Source organism: Danio aesculapii, chromosome 2, assembly GCF_903798145.1.
Source record: "Danio aesculapii chromosome 2, fDanAes4.1, whole genome shotgun sequence".
NCBI classification, from domain to species: domain Eukaryota; kingdom Metazoa; phylum Chordata; class Actinopteri; order Cypriniformes; family Danionidae; genus Danio; species Danio aesculapii.
In genome coordinates, this window is record NC_079436.1 from 51,767,610 (window position 1) to 51,787,183 (window position 19,574).

At 37.9% G+C, this 19,574-nt stretch overlaps 2 protein-coding genes across 2 annotated transcripts; both read right to left on the reverse strand.

Annotated features, from left to right (window-relative positions):
* Positions 1 to 1,975: 1,975 nt before the first annotated feature.
* Positions 1,976 to 7,618, reverse strand: LOC130237376 (CD59B glycoprotein). Its single transcript, XM_056468312.1, has 4 exons — positions 7,546 to 7,618; positions 4,647 to 4,699; positions 2,448 to 2,570; positions 1,976 to 2,284 (listed from the first exon to the last, which is right to left on the reverse strand). The coding sequence occupies exons 2-4, from the start codon at positions 4,696 to 4,698 to the stop codon at positions 2,184 to 2,186; spliced, it is 276 nt and encodes a 91-aa protein (XP_056324287.1). The 5' UTR covers position 4,699; positions 7,546 to 7,618; the 3' UTR covers positions 1,976 to 2,183.
* A 4,703-nt stretch (positions 7,619 to 12,321) lies between these two features.
* LOC130213833 (CD59 glycoprotein) lies at positions 12,322 to 19,303 on the reverse strand. Its single transcript, XM_056445626.1, has 4 exons — positions 19,251 to 19,303; positions 15,430 to 15,482; positions 15,193 to 15,315; positions 12,322 to 12,687 (listed from the first exon to the last, which is right to left on the reverse strand). Exons 2-4 carry the CDS (start codon positions 15,479 to 15,481, stop codon positions 12,587 to 12,589), a joined length of 276 nt encoding a protein of 91 aa, XP_056301601.1. The 5' UTR covers position 15,482; positions 19,251 to 19,303; the 3' UTR covers positions 12,322 to 12,586.
* Positions 19,304 to 19,574: the final 271 nt, after the last annotated feature.

The following is a 19,574-nucleotide window of genomic DNA, read 5'->3' on the forward strand; positions in this document are numbered from 1 at the left end:
GGTGTTTACAGCCTGGTACAAAGAACGATTTTGGTTCATATAGCTATTATTACCCTCCATGACAACTGTGAGGGGGTGAATTTTTTTATAACTCATCCATTTCCTTTATATTAGGTTATTTTAAGTTTGCATAATTAAGGGCGTGGCCACTTGAGTGACAGCTAGGTCTCGCTGGTCGCCGTCACTTCACCTCAGCTGAATCTGGCAGATTAGCCACTGATCTCGGCATATTCATCGTATTTTTGTTTTGTTTTATGTGGCTTTACACAGTCAGCTGCCTTTTGGACTTATTTCTTACAATTATCAGATGATATGGCATGCTGTGTGCACTTAATTGTGCTCACAAACCGTTCACGTGGCCTCGTTTCCCATGTGAGTAAAGTTATATACTTATACACCATCTCTATAAATGTGTGTGTTTTATTTAAGATCATTTATCATTAATATTTTTCTTTAGACCCGTAAAGCACTCCAGAATCTGACAGATTGATTAGCTGTAGGCTCTAAAACAGTCATCTGAAGCGTTGTCATACAGTGATGTGGTGCTGGATTTTATCAATAGTCTTGCATTTACTAACACACACTATATCTGAAGTGTTTGGAAGTATTTCGCGTTTTCCTCCTGTAGAAAAACATCATAAGAACAATGTTTAGTGGCTCAATGTAATACTACAGTGTTTTCTAAAGTCTAAACACTTTATTGATATAGTGTACAGCCAAGCACATGTGGTCAGAACACAAACAAGTCGCAGGTAATAAAGTATCAAGCGTTTCTCCCAAAGTAAAGTCTGTCTGTCAGGTCTAAGCAAAGTGCCAGCAGGTGTCTGTAGCTCCGCCCACTCTCCGCCTCTTTGCCCTTGTTTGGTATCCCGCCGTGGGTGCGATGACGCGCGAACAAAATGGTGACGGTTGGCCGCGCCTACTTGTGCCTTCTTTTGCGCTCTTCAGAAACCTATGGGTGACGTCACGGATACTCCGTCCATATATTTTACAGTCTATGGTTGTGACTAAGGGCGGCATAAAGGGGGCGGAGCCATGAGCTCACCCGCTCTGTGTTGGCAACAGAGACAGGAAGACTGAGAGAAGGAGCAGGAGTGAGAGGATCAGCAATCAGTCGTACATGTACGACTCGGACACAGACCAAGCAGAGAGTACAAAATCATTTGTGTCTTTTATATAGTTTTACAGCCAACTGTGTGCTAGTTTCAAGTACCAAGCTTGTACACCGAGACTAATAACCACGCACACTGGAATTAACTTTGACTGAGGCACGGGATGCGCCGCTCGAAGCCGCCACAAGGCACAACAGACACTCTCTGTGGCGCGGCAGAAACATGAAGTGTCCCGAATCGTCGCGCCGTTGTGTGTACCCTGATAGAAATCTATGTTTAGAATTCTAAAATGCATGGCGCTGCGTCAGGTGTAGCAGCACCTAGTTAAGATCACAGGGAGCTTCTGTGATCGCAAGAAATGCAAACGGCTGAAGTATAAGGTTGACTCAATGAGAAGTACACATGTTTGCAAACCTACCTAAAGATACAACCAATAATTCCGATTAGAGCGATAATGTGGAGAATATTGCTCTTGTGTTGAGCCCAATGAGCATTGCATCTAAAAATAGAGCAAGGGTGTTCCTTTAGTGATATCACTTCCACTCATGCTGAAAATGGTGGATGTGAATCAACAAACTGAGGATATGATGACACGCCTGTCAATCAATATTGGTGGGCGGGGGGACCGCTCTCCTACGTAAAGTTGCGGTCGATCTGAAAACAGCTCTAATTGGTCCACCGTTTTTATGTTGTTAAATTGAAAAAAAAAAAGCACTGGGTGTGCTTATATCACCCCAATATGACAGTCTATACACCATACATGCACATATGTCTGTCCAAACAGCTTGAAAAGTAGATTTCTTACCATAGGTGCCCTTTAAATCCGCCCCTGCTATCCGATGACCTGCTATGAAAACATGAAATTACAATTTAATTTTTTAATAATTGTTTTTATTTGAAGCATTTAGAATATAAAATGAATTAGTGAGATCATCGTACATCATCATCATCCTCATATAATCATTATGTGCCTATACAACCACATAATTCTACAGATTAATTTTCTGATAGATGCACTTCTTAAATGCCACAATTCTCCTTTGTGTTCTGTGGGCTTAAATGATGGGTTGTTTAATTGCAGAGGTCCGTCTGACAGCATCTGGTATATAAATGGGGACTGGACTCAAGACTCGTGCAGTCTTCCATGTTGATGCACTTCCGGAAGTAGGAATCTAGAGGAATGACAAAGAACATCAAAGTGAGTGTGGTGTTCTGAGTTGTTACTACAGGCTGAGGTATTCTATTGTTGCTAAGGTATTCTAAACATTCTGCATTCTAAATTCTAAAAACGGAATGATAGAAAATCCACAGTACTCATGATAATCTGGGACTCACAGGGATATTTCTTGAAGGCGACAGCTATACACGCATTTTGATCATATACACAGGTCTCTTCAGTGAATGCACAATTTCCTCCAGGTATGTCAGGGATACATCTGTGACATGTCAAAGAAGAGCCTATAGGAGATATAAAGCGGTTATTAACTAGAGCATAATTTAGATTCATAATATATTTGAAATACTATTAAAAATATACAAAAATGGGCAAAAAAGATATTTACATAAACACATTTTTGACAAATACATTTTTGACCATTTTTAAAAATATATTTACATTTTTAAAATGTGTATATAAATATATACTAATTCATTCATTTTCCTTCGACTTAGTCCCTTGTTTATCAGGGGTCGCCACAGCAGAATAGACCGCCAACTTATCCAGCATATGTTTTATGCCCTTCCAGCCGCAATCCAGTACTGGAAAACACCCATACACAATCATTTACACACACGCTCGCTCATACACTATGGCCAATTTACATTACCCAATTCACCTTTAGTGCATATCTTTGGACAGTGGGGGAAACCGGAGCACCCGAAGCAAACCCACGCCAACACAGGGAGAACATGCAAACGCCAAATGCCAACTGACCCAGCCGGCAGTGGTGCCCCCAGAAAATTTTCTTAAGGGTGGCCAGAAGAGGCCGCTCCAAATATTGGGGTGGCACACAAAAAAGTTATGTATTCAGTGTAATGTTATATTTATGTTTCTGGTAAATGAAATGATGTGGTTTTAATTCATTTTAATTAATTATTCTTTGCTAGTTATTCCTTGAAATTATTCTGCAAGTACGTGTGCAAACCAAGTAAAAGTCAATATTTAGTTTAAAAACCATTTTCATATATATGTATATAAAAAGTACAAAAGTGTTCCTCTTAAAATGTTTAGGTACTTATGTATACTTTTAAGGTACCAATATGGACCCTTTAAGTACAAATGTGTGCCTTTTTAAAAAGATACCACCCCAGTGACAGCTCGCATACCTATATTTCTGAGAGTGTACTAAATAACTAAATATGCAGTAAATTATTGTGTTATTGTGATTGATTGGTGCCACTGGTGTAGCTGATTCACTGCCCCTGCCCCTCTCCGATTGTCGTTGACCGCACGCACACACTTGACTTTATTTCTGAGAGTGTACATTTAAATCAATAATATCAACAGCAGAATATTATTGGGGTGGCTACAGGGGTGGCCAGTGTTTACACAGCCGGGGCTCGAACCAGCAATCTTCTTGCTGTGAGGTGATGGTGCTAACCGCTGAGCAATCTTTATTTGCACGTTAACCAATCAACATAATTTAAATGACACTATAAAACTGTTTTGTAATTAATAATAATTATTCTGCTGTAAGGTCAGGGATGTGTTTCCTTCACCCTATTTGAAATCTATTATATTAATATATTTGGAAATATGTGTTTGCTTGAAATGAAATATATTTATATTTTAAAAATACATTTTATCGAACAATATGGATACAGCTTATATTTATGATATATTAAAAATATATTTTGGCTGGGAATAAATACACTCAAGAAATGCGGGGTTACTTCAACCCTATTCTGGGTGTAATAGGAACTAACCCAACTGCTGGATTAACTTTTTGAATGAAATTTATAGGACCAGGGTGGTGCGGTGGCACAGTGGGTAGTGCTGTCGCCTCACAGCAAGATGGTCGCTGGTTCGAGCCTCGGCTGGGTCAGCTGGCATTTCTGTGTGGAGTTTGCATGTTCTCCTCGTGTTGGCGAGGGTTTCCTCCAGGTGCTCCGGTTTCCCCCACAGTCCAAACACATGTGCTATTGGTGAATTGGGTAGGCTAAATTGTACACTAAAGTGTATGTGTGTTAATGAGAGTGTATGGGTGTTTCCCAGTGATGGGTTGCAGCTTGAAGGGCATCCGCTGCGTAAATGTATGCTGGATAAGTTGACGGTTCATTCTGCTGTGGCGACCCCTGATTAATAAAGGAACTACGCCAAAAAGAAAATGAATGAATTAATAGGACCAAATTTAACCCAATGAGTTAGTCCATATTTTACCAAATCTGGGTTTAAATAACCCAGCATTTCTTAGACTGTAGATGAATAATGGTTCATATAGGTTATCACTGCACCCATTTAAGATGATTAATATACATTATTACTGTGACTACTCTGTAAAACCGATGAGCAACAGCAGCTTGACTTTAACTAACCATTGGCAAACACCAGTGCGAGAACAAGAGCCAGCAGCAGAACCTTCATCATTCTGTTGAGGAAAATCAAGAATAGACCTGATCAATCATAGTGTTTATAAATATGTCACATGTCTACATTTCATTGAGTGATAGATTTGCTTATAGTTTAATTCAGGCTTTCCATCAAACACTCATTTTCACTGTGTTCAGAATTGGCACCACCTTAATTTAAGGACCATTTCTCAGTTTTCTTGCTTATTACCTCCCTATTATTAAGATATTGGCTGTTTATTAGTACATATAAAATAGGCTATAGTTATATATTCTGCATGATTTTACTATGATCTACTATAAATCCCTAATCCTATCTACTACATAAACCTTATTAACTAGTAATAAGCTGCAAATTAAGAGTTTATTAAGGCAAAAGTCATAGTCAAATGTTTATTAATAGTGAGAATTGTATACCTAAAATAAAGTGCCCAAAAACTCTGTTCGAATTCCTGTGCTTAAATCATATTGAAAATAGTACCGTTTTCCTCAGTGAGTTAGTTGCATTTCTCACAACACTGTTTACCTTTGCACAACAGTTAATGCATTTCTTAAAACAGTTTTACATCATTTGTGCACATGTGCACATCATTTGTAAAAATGCACATGCAGAGTGCATTTTTAAAAAGCAATGCAGAGATTAAATCTCATTAGGAGATTACAACAATTTGAGTGATTCTGTAGATGGTATACAAGAACCTGGTTAAAAGTGTTGTGAGTTTTAACATGATTGGTATGGACTGTTGCCAATCAAGGAAAAGCAAAAACTGTGTCGAGTAGTAAAAATTGTCAGTGCAGTTGTAGGTAAAGCACAAAGACAAGCAAGTGAAATGTATTCAATGAGAATTAAACAGAAAACACATGTCATTATTGAAGATTGAAGATTCCCATACCTTAAATATAAAACTTCAGCTCTTAAAAGGGGGGGGGGCTTATAATTCTGACTTCAACTGAATGTGATTATATTGAATGTATTTGTGTTGCCTGTTTCTTCGGTGATGTGTGTAATGTGAACGCTGATCTGGTTGTGTGGTCAAGCCAAAGATAAATTCTCACTTGTGGACAATAAAGAAAGTAAAGAGAGGGAGGGGAGAGCGGGGCACATAGTAACTCTTTTTGGTTTTAGCCAAATAATGAACAAAGTAACGGGGTTAGACAAACCATATTTGTATTATCAATAACACAAGTCTCCTACAAATGAGCACTGGAATTATGATCGCCGGACCTATGGTTTCTGTGCAGTATTCCCAAAAGTGCCAGGAGTAAAAATGTTACTATTTACCCCACCTGCGGGGCAAGTTGTAACAGACAGTGGGTTACGCATGCTTATAAAGGCAGATTTCACACAATTAATTTCAATTCAGTTTACTTTAAATAGTAGCTATATTTCCTCAGTAATTGGCTCATTTTTTAAAAAATTTTACATAGCACAGTATGTTTATTTATTTATTTATTTATTGGATAAACACATTTGAATTTATTTGCATTATTATCCAGTATCTTACGATGCATTTATTTTGATTATTAGCAATAAAATATTTTTTTTCTAATAAAATATTTTCTATTAAAAAACATTTTCATTTAAAAAGTTCTCAACATTACACTCAAAATTAAAATATATATATTTTATTGGTTTAATAGGTGTCCAACAGTGTGTGGCTTATTTGTACCACCCTGTTACAATTAACCCCGCTGTGTCGTGTTTTCCTCAAAACTGGCTAGCAGTCACTGTGTTTTTTACTTCTTTTAAAATGGTTTCATCTTTTAGCCTAGAAGACGGTACTCACAACAATATAAGATTTTAGGTTCATAATTGTCATGATACCATTAGTTAATCTTACGATACTATACCAGCTGAAGTATCACGATACCAATGTATTACGATCAAAGTAATACAAAGTATTACGATACTGTAATTCATGACTCAAATTATAAAGAAAATTGCCAGAAATACTACAGTATATATTATGTTATAATAGGCCTACTTGCATTTGATTGATGATTCCCTTAAGGCCAAAAAGTAATATCTGCACCTCACTCACAACAAACAATACATTAAAATAAAGATACAAATTATACTGAATGAAACTTGTTACAGAAGAGCATTTTTCCAACAAAATTAGGCTTTATGAAGTGGTCAAAAATGTTTAATGTTTCCTGTAGATTTTTGGGGTTTTTCATCTATTGTTTTTTTCTTTCAGTATCAGGTAACAATCCAAAGTAATTCAAAATTTCACTTTGCAAGTCGTTCTTTTAAAGAGAGTCATGGTTGTTGTTGTGGCTACTAAATCATATTAGCAGGAACAGAAATAAACCGATGTGCAAACTACAGTGGCACCGTCAGTATGTTGGAGCCATAGCATTGCGATACTGCCATAGTAATGGTAAACTGTGCTACCCAAGTTCATGCTTTCACAGATTTTCTTTTTAAAAATAAAAATATATCGACTATAATAAAAAATACTTTTATGCTGCTCCTGTGTTTCTCATCTAAATTTCGCCGAACTTTTTCAATATTTGGCAGGAAGACGTCTGCTGACATTGTGGTGTAAACCTTGAAAGCATGCCATGGTTAACCCTAAGCAAATACCTCAAAACTCTGTGTTACATTTAACCCCACTGTACTTTTTGCCCCGCACTCCCCTAAAGAAAGTTAAAACATATCATCTGACCAATTTTCATATTCTGAAAAAAAAAAGCTCTAAATTAATATAAATGCTTTTAATTTGTAAGAAATATTCTCAGAATATATATATATATATATATATATATATATATATATATATATATATATATATATATATATATATATAAAACAACCAAGTGAAGAACAATATGACTCTATAGTCAATAAGACTAAACTCACCTTGACTGTGAAGCAGATGTGAAGTCAATACTCAGACTCCTGTGTTTTTCCTTTATATACTGTAATGTTGCCTCATTTCTGGGAGTCTTGATGTGTGGAAATTTAATTAATGTCAATAAATCTTGAATCAACCAGTCAATGACATTTTTCTCTGTTGTCATATTTTAATTTGCTGTTTGTATAAACTGGTAACACTATTAAGTGAAATTGAACTTATGATTTGTTGGTCATATTCCAAATGAACAAACAGACACAGGTGATGAAACACAAATATAACATCAGCGGTTACAAAAGCACATCCTTTAAAATCAAGCAACACTTTATTCATGCAACCTGTTTATTTGTATGGTGAAATTTAGCCTCAAAAACAATTCAGCCTAATTTTAATTTATGTGACAATGATTTATGCCAACACAGGCTCATTTTGACAATGTAGCCCTATATACATTTCTGGAGGAGCGAATTATGAAGCCAGAAGTACGTATGGCTGCATTTTGTCTTTAAAATGTTCGCTACGGGGCGATGTGATGCTGTTCCTTTTTGCTCTTACCAGCTGACCGCTTACCTCCTTATGGACGGCTTTCCCACTGTTACCAGTTTGTCCAGTGGCTCAACATGTATGTCCGTGTACTTGAGACGGAGAGAAGTGCTTACAATCCACTGTTGTGAGCGTGTTACATCAAAATTGTTTTGAAACTGACCGTGATTTCTGTAACTACACAAGTGTACTATTGGCAGTATGTTGCAATGCCTAAAGAACAAATTTGCATATTGTAGACAATTTATTAGCAAATTTCCTCTTAACGGGATAGTTCCTAAAATTGTACATTTCTCCCTATTTACCCTGCTGAAAAAAACAGCACATACTGGTAAGGTTTGTTTCAATGCTTTTAGACAAGCAAGACCAAGACTTCTATAGTTGAAAAAAAACACACACAATGGAAGTCAATGGTTACAGATTTTCAGCTTCATTCTTCAAAATATCTTCTTTGGTGTTCAACTGGAGGAAAGAAATGAATATCCCTTTAAATAAACACAAAAAGCCTAGGCTATAATAGTTAATAGCGCTTATCCTCAAACTTTGTTTAATGAATAGGTGTTTACTGGGGCCACCAGATTTCCTGAGGCCCTAAGCGACCACTTACCTCGCTTATCTGTTAAATCCACCCCTGATATCTGATGACCAGCTATGAAAACGTGAAAATACTATATTTCTGCACAGCATTTCATCTTTTAATAATTGTTTTTATTTGAAGCATTTTGAATATAAAATGAATTTGTGAGATCAACATCATCATCATCATCATCATATAAACATTATGTGCCTATACAACCACATAATACTACTGATTAATTCTCTGATATGCACTTCTTAAATGCCACAATTTTCCTTTGTGTTCTGTGGGTTTCATCTGTCATTTTTCCCGCAATTGACAGTAAGAATGAACATAGAAGCGTTGTTTGATGGACAAGCAATTCAATTCACCTTTATTTGTATAGCGCTTATACAATGTAGATTGTGTCAAAGCAGCTTCACATAAAAGGTCATAGTAAATAGTAAATAGGAACAGTGTAGTTCAGTTTGTAGTGTTTAAGTTCAGTTGAGCTCAGTTCAGTGTGGTTTAATAATCACTACTGAGAGTCCAAATACTGAAGAGAAAATCCAACGATGCGCAGCTCTATAGATCCTGAACCATGCAAGCCAGAGGCGACAGCGGAGAGGGAAAAAAAAACTTCACTAATGGCGGAAAAAAAAACCTTGAGAGAAACCAGGCTCAGTTGGGCACGATCATTTTAATTTCTCTGCTGGCCAAACGTCTTGTGTAGAGCTGCAGTCTCAGCGGCGGAGGCTGGAAGCTGGCCTCAGCGAAGACTCGTCTGTCTCTGGAGCGTCACAGGAATCAGTCTCATGTTCTCCACTCTTTCATGACCATCACAGTAGCTGCTCCGGATACGGCCTGGTCCAGGATATGGAAACCTTGGGATCAACTCGTCGTTGGTCTTGGATCGAATCAGTGACTCTGCAAAGTCTGAGGGCCTCGGGAAGAGTATCCCCAGGTGGAAATGGAGAATAAAAAAAATAATTAGTGTAGCTGATGTTCACAGTGTATATCAACAAGATGCATAACCTGTGTGGAAGCCCCCTAAGTGGTGCACTAAGTGTATGCTTTACTGAACAGATAGGTCTTTAATCTAGTTTTGAATTGGGAGAGTGTGTCTGAGCCTCGGACGTTATCAGGAAGGCTATTCCAGAGTTTAGGAGCTATAAATGAGAATGCTCGACCTCCTTTACTCGACTTTGCTATTCTAGGTACTACCAGAATACCAGACCAAGAAGTTGGATTGTAGCGAGACAGCAAGCAGCACCCACATGTCTTCAAGAGAATCTAAAATGCCAAATGGGATGAATTTATGCAGCGTTTTCTAAAGTAAATCCTTCTGTCTGTATTTTTGCAGTGTTTGTTTTCACAAATCCGTGAGAGCCCGCTGTTTGTGTTTTTTCGTATCTCAAATGTCTCTTGCAAGTGCTGTTCATGCCCGCGCTGTTCTCGCGTAAACCCACCAGAGGCCGCTGTCGACCGACTGAATGACTGAATGATTGACTGGGCGAACGGCCAATCGACTGACCCACCCTCCTCCTTCCCTAAACCCAACCAATTTTAAGGATTGACCCGCCCACCCACTTACTTCCTTAAACCCAAACCGACAATTTACAAAAGCCGTCCAGAAAAAGAAAAGCCCTCGTCTGATTTTGACCACGTTTTCAGATTGTTCACTTGTTCATTATAATTTTTGGATTCTGTTTTTGTCTTACCTAATTTCTGTCTTACCGCCGTCATACCGCCCTATAGCGTTCGATTTAAAAAAAAAAAAAGAAATGCAGCCATACGTATCTCCGTCTGCATTCGCGGTCTCCAGAAACGTCCACGGGACTACGTTTTCAGAATAAGCCTGTGTTGATATAATCACCTTGCGATTTTGAAATTATTGCTTTTTTGCTATTCAGTTCATAAGATCAGATCAAACTTTTATTGTTTTTAAAATAAAATCAGCTGTACACTGTATTAGGCATGCGACGAAAACAGTTTTTAAGGTATACCGCGGTTTGGAAAAGTCAAGGTTTTAAAACCACCAACACTTTCTGCTTTACGGTTCCTAAGGTTTATGTAAGATTTTTTTTTTCGATTTGTTTTAAGTTTTTAAGTTTTTTAGGACAACAGTATCTCCAGCAGAAAATATATTCAAAGATGCTGTTTTAAATTGTAATAAAATCAGTGTTTTTGAAACTGAGAACAGCAGAAGTCAATGGTTCATTTGAATTATTTAGCCGTCTGACATGTTTTCTTTTCTTAAAATATTTTAAAAGTTTCTCAAAATAAGATATATTGTGGTCAAAGAGGAAAAGGTTGTTGTTTTTTACACAGACAAAAGAATAAATTAAAAAGAATATATTTTAGAGCAGTTATCACAATACCATCATACCGTGAAGTCGTGATATTTTTATCCAAGGTTATCATACCGTCAGAATCTTATACCGGCCCATTCCTACATGGTATTACATTTACATTTAGTCATTTAGCAGACGCTTTTATCCAAAGCGACTTACAAATGAGGAAAAGGAAGCAATTTACACAACTATAAGAGCAGCAGTGAACAAGTGCTATAGACAAGTTTCAGGTGTGTAAAGTCTAAGAAGCAAAGCATTAAAACATTTTTTTTTCTGAGAAAGTACAGTTAGTGGTATAGCCAGAGAGGCAGTTAAGATTAGGAAGGAAAGTGGAGACTAAATAGTTGAGTTTTGAGTCATTTCTTGAAGACAGCAAGTGACTCTGCTGTTCTGATGTAGTTAGGGAGTTCATTCCACCAACTGGGCAGATTGAATGCGAGAGTTCGGGAAAGTGATTTCTTCCCTCTTAGGGAAATATAACATAAGTATAGTAACATAGTATTAAAATATAACATTTTAAAATATTTAGATTTATCGGCTTATATAAATATTGGTTATTGGCCTCCAAATCTAAAGAGTTATCGGTTATCGATATCGGCTAAAAAATCCATATCAGTGCATTCCTGTTCAAAAATGAACCAATGTGAAAATAAAAACAGCTTCACCTCAGTAAAGCAGGCTAGGCGGAATGGTGCTATTTACTGATGTTTTGTTGTTAAACTAAATAAAAATCTACATTATCGATAAAAGGTCCCTTATGAAACTGAAAATAGTCACATCAATCTATCGGCAGAAGATTTCAGTGGCTGAACAACACTTCAGTGCATGTAACCCATTCGTAACACAACACACTCTACATCAGCTTTCCGTGATTAAATACTTTTAAAACAGAACGTTACCTGTCTAACAGAAATACTTCAGCCATGGTGTCGTCCTTCCTCCAGTGTGCAAAAGTAACTTCAATATTGATTCAGGATTTTAAAAAGTTTTGATTCTGCGTTTGATTTTACCGCTGTGATCTCATGTGTCTCATGTGCACATGAATGCGCGACGTGCATCCATGCGTGCATTCACTAATGGCGGATCTACGTGAACAGAGAGGCACAGATGCACAAATCTACATTTGCTGACAGATAGTTTGAGCTACTTATCAGAATTATGGGAAATGTCAGCCCGACAATATTTAATTGGAAGCACATTTTTTAGCCTTATGCCTTACCCAGAATGTAAAAATACATATAAATACATTTAGATCATTGACTTTAATCAGTACTATTGGAATGTGAAGAGACTTTCAAACAGCACATCAAAAAAGTTTCTCACAATCACCTACTGCACCTTTAGTTCAACATTTTATTCATGCATTTTGAACATTTTTGAAAAATGAAATTGTATTACATTCAATCATAAGGTCATTATGTGCTCATACAATTACCCAAGTTCTAATTTAAAGGGTTTACGCCATCCTGTAAATATTAATCTATTGTTGTGTTACTACCATTAATTCTAAAGATTAATTCTCCGAAATGCACTTCTTAAATGCCACCAGTTTGTATTTTCCTGTAAGTTCTGTGGGTTTGAATGATGGGTTGGTTAATTGCAGCGGTCCGTCTGACAGCATCTGGCTGACATATGGGGACTGGACTGAAGAATTATGCAGTCTGCCATGCTGATGCACCTCCGGAAGTAGGAATCTAGAGGAACGACAAAGAACATCAAAGTGAAAATGGTGTTCTGATTGGTTGTTAAGGGATACAGCTGTGGCCGGAAGTTCACGAGAATTATTCATATTATTTATCAAATTACCAATTTATTGGATTTTATTAACACCTACCCCTACCCAGACCCTAAACCCATTTCACAGTAATGTAAAAACAGTAATAATACCAAGTATTATTCATATTATTTAATTAATTGTATTTAATTAACGTCTACACCTACTCCAACCCTCACAGTACTGTAAAAATATTATTGTTGTACATTGTCACATAAAGGGCGATGCGGTGGTGCAGTAGGTAGTACTGTCGCCTCACAGCAAGAAGGTCGCTGGTTCGAGCCTCAGCTGGGGCAGTTGGCAGTTTCTGTGTGGAGTTTGCATATTTTCCCCACGTTCATGGGGATTTCCTTTGTGTGCTTCGGTTTCCCCCATAAGTCCAAAGACCGGCGGTACAGATGAATTGGGTTGGCTAAATTGTCTGTAGTGTATGTGTGTGAATGAGAGTGTATGGGTGTTCCCCAGTATTGGGGTGCAGCTGGAAGGGTATCCACTGTGTAAAGCGTTTGCTGGATAAGTTGGCGGTTCATTCCGCTGTGAAGACCCCAGATTAATAAAGGGACTAAGCAGAAAAGAAAAGGAATGAATTGTCACATAAATTATGCATTATTGATGTGAGGATCTGCTGCTGTATCCCATCTAGACTTTACTCTGCTGCTGTATCCAATATCACTTTTTTTCCCGATTTGTTACTACACTAAGGAATTCTGTTGTTGCTAAGGTGTTGCCAAACAGTTGCAAAGGTATTCTAAACATTCTATATTCTCAAAGTAGAAGCATTTAAAAAATAACACATTGGTGGGATTGGTGACACCTTTGAGAACTGGGTTAGTAACTGTACTATGCATTTAAATGGAGCCTACTGTATATATAGTTATATTCTATAGGATGTTTGGTATGTATATATATATATATATATATCTATTATTAAATGAACATTTTTTTAATCGTTATTAAGAGGTTAAGTGAAATAAAATGGCATCAAATTATAGCAGGTGAATGTTAACATGACTGAGCCTGAGAGTTAACTTGCCCTGGACCAGACTAGTTTCCCAGCATGAGTTGCCAGACTATCGTAAATTTTATTTATGAAACAGAATCCCCCATTAATAAACCTGACTTACCAAAATAAGCCTGGCTTTTTCTGTAAGCTTGGTTTATAGAACAGCCCCCGGGTGTGGTTGGAAGTTAACAAGAATTGTCTGTATTATTTATTAAATTACCCATTAAAATTGCCCCACCCCAACTCGCTCAGTAATATAACAACCGTAAATATATCAAGTGAGAATGCTGATGAGAATCAGCACCTCCAAGTCCGAGGCCATGGTGCTCCACCTGAAAAAGGTGGTTTGCCATCTCTAGGTTGGAGGAAAGTCATTACCCCATGTAGAGGAATTCAAGTATCTTGGGGTTTCTTGATATTGAGGACGCACCGATGCAGACTTGAGCACTGATCTTGTTTTAGAAGTCCCAGAAGTCATTGCGACTGGAGGTGGGAAGCGCAGCATTTTATATAGATTTATTATTAAAGTTCAGTGATATCACTTATTTACCTCAGGAGTTTTAATTAATGAAATGGTAAAAGTAAACATTACCATGGACATCTTAATAAAGGAATAAACACATTAAGTGTGTTTGTTTGCTGAAATTTATATTAAAATCTGTTTTATTTATATTGTGCAACGTATATTTAGAATGTTTTTATGCATAGTATATCTGGTGAAAAGGGGAAAACAATAAGTCGTTGTAAGAATGCTGTAATGTTTAAATAATTTTCCATTAAAAAACACATGAAGGTCACATGACCATCAGGAAGAATGCAGCGTCTCATTTCTTAGAGGACGCGTTCTCTGACTCGCAGTCTCCTGAGTTCGTTCTTCTGAGGACTCCAAGACCGGTCTTCACAAGAACGCAAGTCCGTTCTCTGCATTCTTGGAATTGAGAAACAGCCAACGTCTCTCGGCTGACCTGGGAACGCCTCAGGATCCCCCCGGTGGAGCTGGAGGAAGTGTCTGGGGTGAGGGAAGTTTGGGGTTCTCTCCTAAGACTGCTGACCGCGCGACCCGGTCCCGGAAAAGAGGTAGAGAATGAATGAATGAACTATATCAAGTATTGCTTCCGATACATTGCGTATTGAACGTGAATTCGATTAGAACTGCAAATGCGGCTAAAAAGTGTAAACAAACTACAAAGATGGCGGACGTGCGAGACCGACCGTTAAATGTAGAGGCTTCCGTAAAATGTTTGAATGACTGTTAATTAATATCTAACCTGCTGGAAAATATTTTAATATATTTTCTGCATTACACCTAATCTGCAACGCCAATGTGAACTTTTATAAAGAGGTGTTTGGTCATTAACTTCTAAATGCAAACACCTGAGGAGATTTCTCTGCATTTTTCTTCACATAAAAGCACATACTCACAGGGTTGTATGGTGAACCTGGCAGATACACACGTGTCTTGTTTATAGCCACAGGTTTCTTTAGTGGTCACACAACTTCCTCCAGGTCTGGAGGGGACACATCTGTTACATACCAAGGAAGATCCTGTAGCAGATATAAAGCAGTTATTAATGAAGCAGCTTATCATTGATGCAACAATTTAAGATGATTATTATAGTGACTGTTCTGTAAAAGTAAATCAGCTTGACTTTAACTAACCATTGGCAAACACCAGTGCGAGAACAAGAGCCAGCAACAGAACCTTCATCATTCTGTTGAGGAAAATCAAAAATAGACCTGATCAACCATAGTGTTTATGAATATGTCACATGTCTACATTTCATTGAGTGATAGATTTGCTTACTCCTAGTTTAATTCAGGCTTTCCATCAATCACTTATTTTCAGAATCGGTAGCCTACCACTTTAATTTAAGGACCATTTCTCAGTTTTCTTACTTATTTCTTACTTAAAGAGCCCCTATTATGCATTAAAAAGAACATATTTAGTTTTAGGGATCTCCAACAATGGTTTGATATGCACGCAAGGTCAGAAAACGCTTTCATTGTCTTATAATCTGCATTTATTTTTACCTAATTATCCCAACGACTCCCATATGATTCGTTCAGCAATTCATTTGTTCCCAAACCCCTCCTTAGCGTGATGCTAATCTGAACTGATTGGTCCGATGACCCAGTCTGTTGTGATTGGTCGACTGTGTTTAGCGTGAGACAGAGAGGAATGCCCAGCACGGCTTATCAACAGTTTTGAAGTAGTCAGAGTGCAGAGTGTATGTGTGAGCCCAATGCAGGAGTGCATTAAAGCAATGCAGTTAAACACCAGCATATTGCTCTATTCTTAACAATAAGTAAAAACAGTGACACACATTCAGTCTTAATCCACACAGTGGCAAAAGCTGAACTATTTTAAAACTTGATCGCCGCACGTGTGTAGGAACAGCTGACGGTGATCATAGCTACAGAAGTATTCAAAGCCTTTGCCGTGAAGCTCTAAATTGAGCTCAGGTACATTCTGTTTCCCCTGATCATTCTTGAGATGTTTCAGCAGCTTCATTGGAGTTCACCTGTGGTAAATTCAGTTGATTGGACATGATTTGAAAGGGCATACACCTGTCTATATAAGGTCCCAGGGTTGACAGTGCATGTCAAAGCACAAACCAAGCATGAAGACAAAGGAATTGTCTGTAGACCTCCAGGACAGGATTGTCTCGAGGCACAAGGCTGGGGAAGGTTACAGAAACATTTCTGCTGCTCTGAAAGTTCCAATGAGCACAGTGGCATCCATCATTCATAAGTGGAAGATGTATGGAACCACCAGAACTCTTCCTAGCTGAGTGATCAGTGGAGAAGGGCCTTAGTGAGGGAGGTGATCAATAACCCGATGGTCACTCTGTCTGCGCTCTAGCATTCTTCTGTGGAGAGAGGAGAACCTTACAGAAGTACAACCATCTGTGCAGCAATCCACTAATCAGGCCTGTATGATAGAGTAGCCAGACGGAAGCCACTCCCCGCCTTGAAATTGCTAAAAGGCATCAGAAACCAAATTCTCTGGTCTGATGAGACTAAAATTGAATTCTTTGGAGTGAATGCCAGGTGTTACATTTGGAGAAAACCAGGCAGCGCTCATCACCAGGCTAATACCATCCCTACAGTAAAGCATGATGGTGGCAACATCATGCTGTGGGGATGTTTTTCAGCAGCAGGAACTGGAAGACTAGTCAGGATAGAGGGAAAGATGAATGCAGCAATGTACAGAGACATCCTGAATGGAAATCTGCTTCAGAGTGCTCTTGAGCTCAGACTGGGGCAACAGTTCATCTTCCAGCAGCACAATGACCCAAATCACATCGCCAAAATTTCAATGTGGCCTCACAACAACTCGATGAATGTCCTTGAGTGGCCTAGCCAGAGCCCAGATCTAAATCCTATTGTACATCTCTGGAGAGATCTGAATATGGCTGTACATTGTTGCTTCCCATCCAACCTGATAGAGCTTGAGAGGTACTGCAAATAGGAATGGGCAAAAATTCCCCAAGACAGGTGAGCCAAGCTTGTGGCATCAAATTCAAAAAGACTTGAGGCTGTAATTGCTGCCAAAGGTGCATCAACAACGTATTGAGCAAAGGCTGTGAACACTGATGCACGTGTGATTATTTTTTTTTTTACATTTTTTTTTTTAGCTTTTTTATTTTTAATAAATTTGCAACAATTTCAAAAACTCTTATTTCACATTGTCATTATGGGGTTTTGTGTGTAGAATTTTGAGGAAAAAAATGAATTTCATCCATTTTGGAATAAGGCTGTGACATAAAAAATGTGGAAAAAGTGAAGCGCTATGAATACTTTCCGGATGCACTGTATATGACTATAGTAGTAGTAGTAAAACTTTATTGTCCTTGGCACGAAATTTGTTATGGGCATCCCCATATTGCTGCAGACATGCCATAAAAACAATACAAAGTCCAGTAGTTAAAATAAATATAATGCTAATTAAGACTTATTACTCATTAACACTCATCAGACACTCCTTTATAAATTCTCCTTCAGTGAAGGTGTTCCTGTGCTGTGCGATTAGCTGAGCTACCTCATAACTAGCCAGCGTAGAGTTTTCTTGCACTTTATTAGCACAAAAAAACTGCTGTTGTTGAGCTGATAGGGCAGCTGCTAATTGTTTTACTTTTTGCTGAAGACCTGATGTTTTGTTTCATAATGTCTTTTAATATTATAATCCTTCATTACTGCAACTGATTCATTACTAACCTAGCAAGTTAAAGACACATTTCCCGTTGACCTCTGTGAAGAAATATTCTTTGCCCCTACGTGACTGAAATTTCCAGCCCTCACTGTGTTCCTTTTTCTTGGTTGTGCCATGCCTCGCCAAAACGTGATTATCAATTATGTTTCCTTCAGTTTGGTCGGTTTTACGTTATAACAATTGAAGGCATGTGATAGCGACACCCGGTGGTTATTTATTGAATTGACGTTCATTTTTGAATAGCGGCCCAGATTCTATTAACATTTGTAAAAAGCCTCACGGGCTGCCAAAAAACTGATTGCAGGCCGCAGATGGCCCGCGGGCTGTAGTTTGGACACCCCTGAGTTAGATCATTCAGAATACTTTCCACCTGATTGAGGACACAATTCTCATATAAAACTTGATGATTAAAATATTCATAGTGCCCAACAGTTTTCCGTCCTATCTTTAAGAGATGTGTCAACACTTACACTGCACAGATACAGGAGGTTGCCAAACCATACTGTGATACCATATCTAATAATGCTTTCAAGAACAGCTTTATAAAACAGCATCATAAGCTTCTTGTTAACTGAAAAAAGGCGTAACCTCCGTAAAAATACAGTTACACTTTATTTGGATGAATCATTTGAGTATTAGTAGACTGTCTGCTAAATATGTTGACACTGCTCCTTCACCAGACATTTAACTGACTATAAGAAACTTTGCAAGTACATGTCAACTTACACCAACCCTAACCCCACAACCTAACAGGCAACTTATAATCTAATGAGAATTAGTTGGCATGTAGATGCAATGTAACTTAAATTCAACAAACGGATTATCAAAATTAAGTGTGACCAACGTACAATCTCTGGTGTAAACGAGAGCAAACCAACTATATGTGTGTTTTCCATGTAAAAGAACTGTCAATGTAAATGCCCAAGTACTTATAGGTCTCTGACTGAGTAATGCTTCTGACTAAGGATGGTCGTGTACAACCACTTGACGACGGTCACCTATACACTTTGGGTCAAATACCATCTCTTCTGTTTGTTTTTAGCTTATTTTTATCACACCAATCAGCGAACCGGCTAATTTCTGACTGGTAGATAACCCTTATATCATCATTCTCATAAAGTAAACTTAGTATGGCTGCGTCATCGAAATATTTAAAAATATATAACAACCAAAGGAAGAACAATATGACTATAGTCAATAAGACTATTATAAAAGTAAAAGTGTTCAAATTCACTACAGATTTAATTCTCATAATATTTAAACTCACCTTGACTGTGAAGCAGATCTGAAGTCAATACTCAGACTCCTGTGTTTGTGCTTTATATACTGTAATGTTGCCTCATTTCTGGGAGTCTTTGATGTGTGGAAATTCCATATTGAATTAAGGCCAAAGAATCTGGAATTAACCAGACAATGACACGCATTGTTACGTGTGAGTGTGTGTGTGTGTGTGTGTTCTTGGCTTGAGGTTCAGGAGATAAGTGTCACTTTTGTTGGTTTACTCTGGTCCGTGTGGTTGTGCAACATTATTGTTGTGTTCTGTTCTGGGTTTTTTTCCAGTTCTGCTATGAAAGACTCTTTTCTCTGTTGT

What these genes read in the sequence shown, in the direction of transcription:
- LOC130237376 (XM_056468312.1), bottom strand. Translation starts at nt 4,698, where the DNA reads ATGATGAAGGTTCTGCTGCTGGCTCTTGTTCTCGCACTGGTGTTTGCC. An exon ending in CGCACTGGTGTTTGCCAATG is followed by an intron (nt 2,571 to 4,646) that starts GTTAGTTAAAGT and finishes TATCTCCTATAG; the next exon opens with GCTCTTCTTTGACATGTCAC. An exon ending in CGCCTTCAAGAAATATCCCT is followed by an intron (nt 2,285 to 2,447) that starts GTGAGTCCCAGA and finishes TCATTCCTCTAG; the next exon opens with ATTCCTACTTCCGGAAGTGC.
- LOC130213833 (XM_056445626.1), bottom strand. Translation starts at nt 15,481, where the DNA reads ATGATGAAGGTTCTGTTGCTGGCTCTTGTTCTCGCACTGGTGTTTGCC. An exon ending in CGCACTGGTGTTTGCCAATG is followed by an intron (nt 15,316 to 15,429) that starts GTTAGTTAAAGT and finishes TATCTGCTACAG; the next exon opens with GATCTTCCTTGGTATGTAAC. An exon ending in CAGGTTCACCATACAACCCT is followed by an intron (nt 12,688 to 15,192) that starts GTGAGTATGTGC and finishes TCGTTCCTCTAG; the next exon opens with ATTCCTACTTCCGGAGGTGC.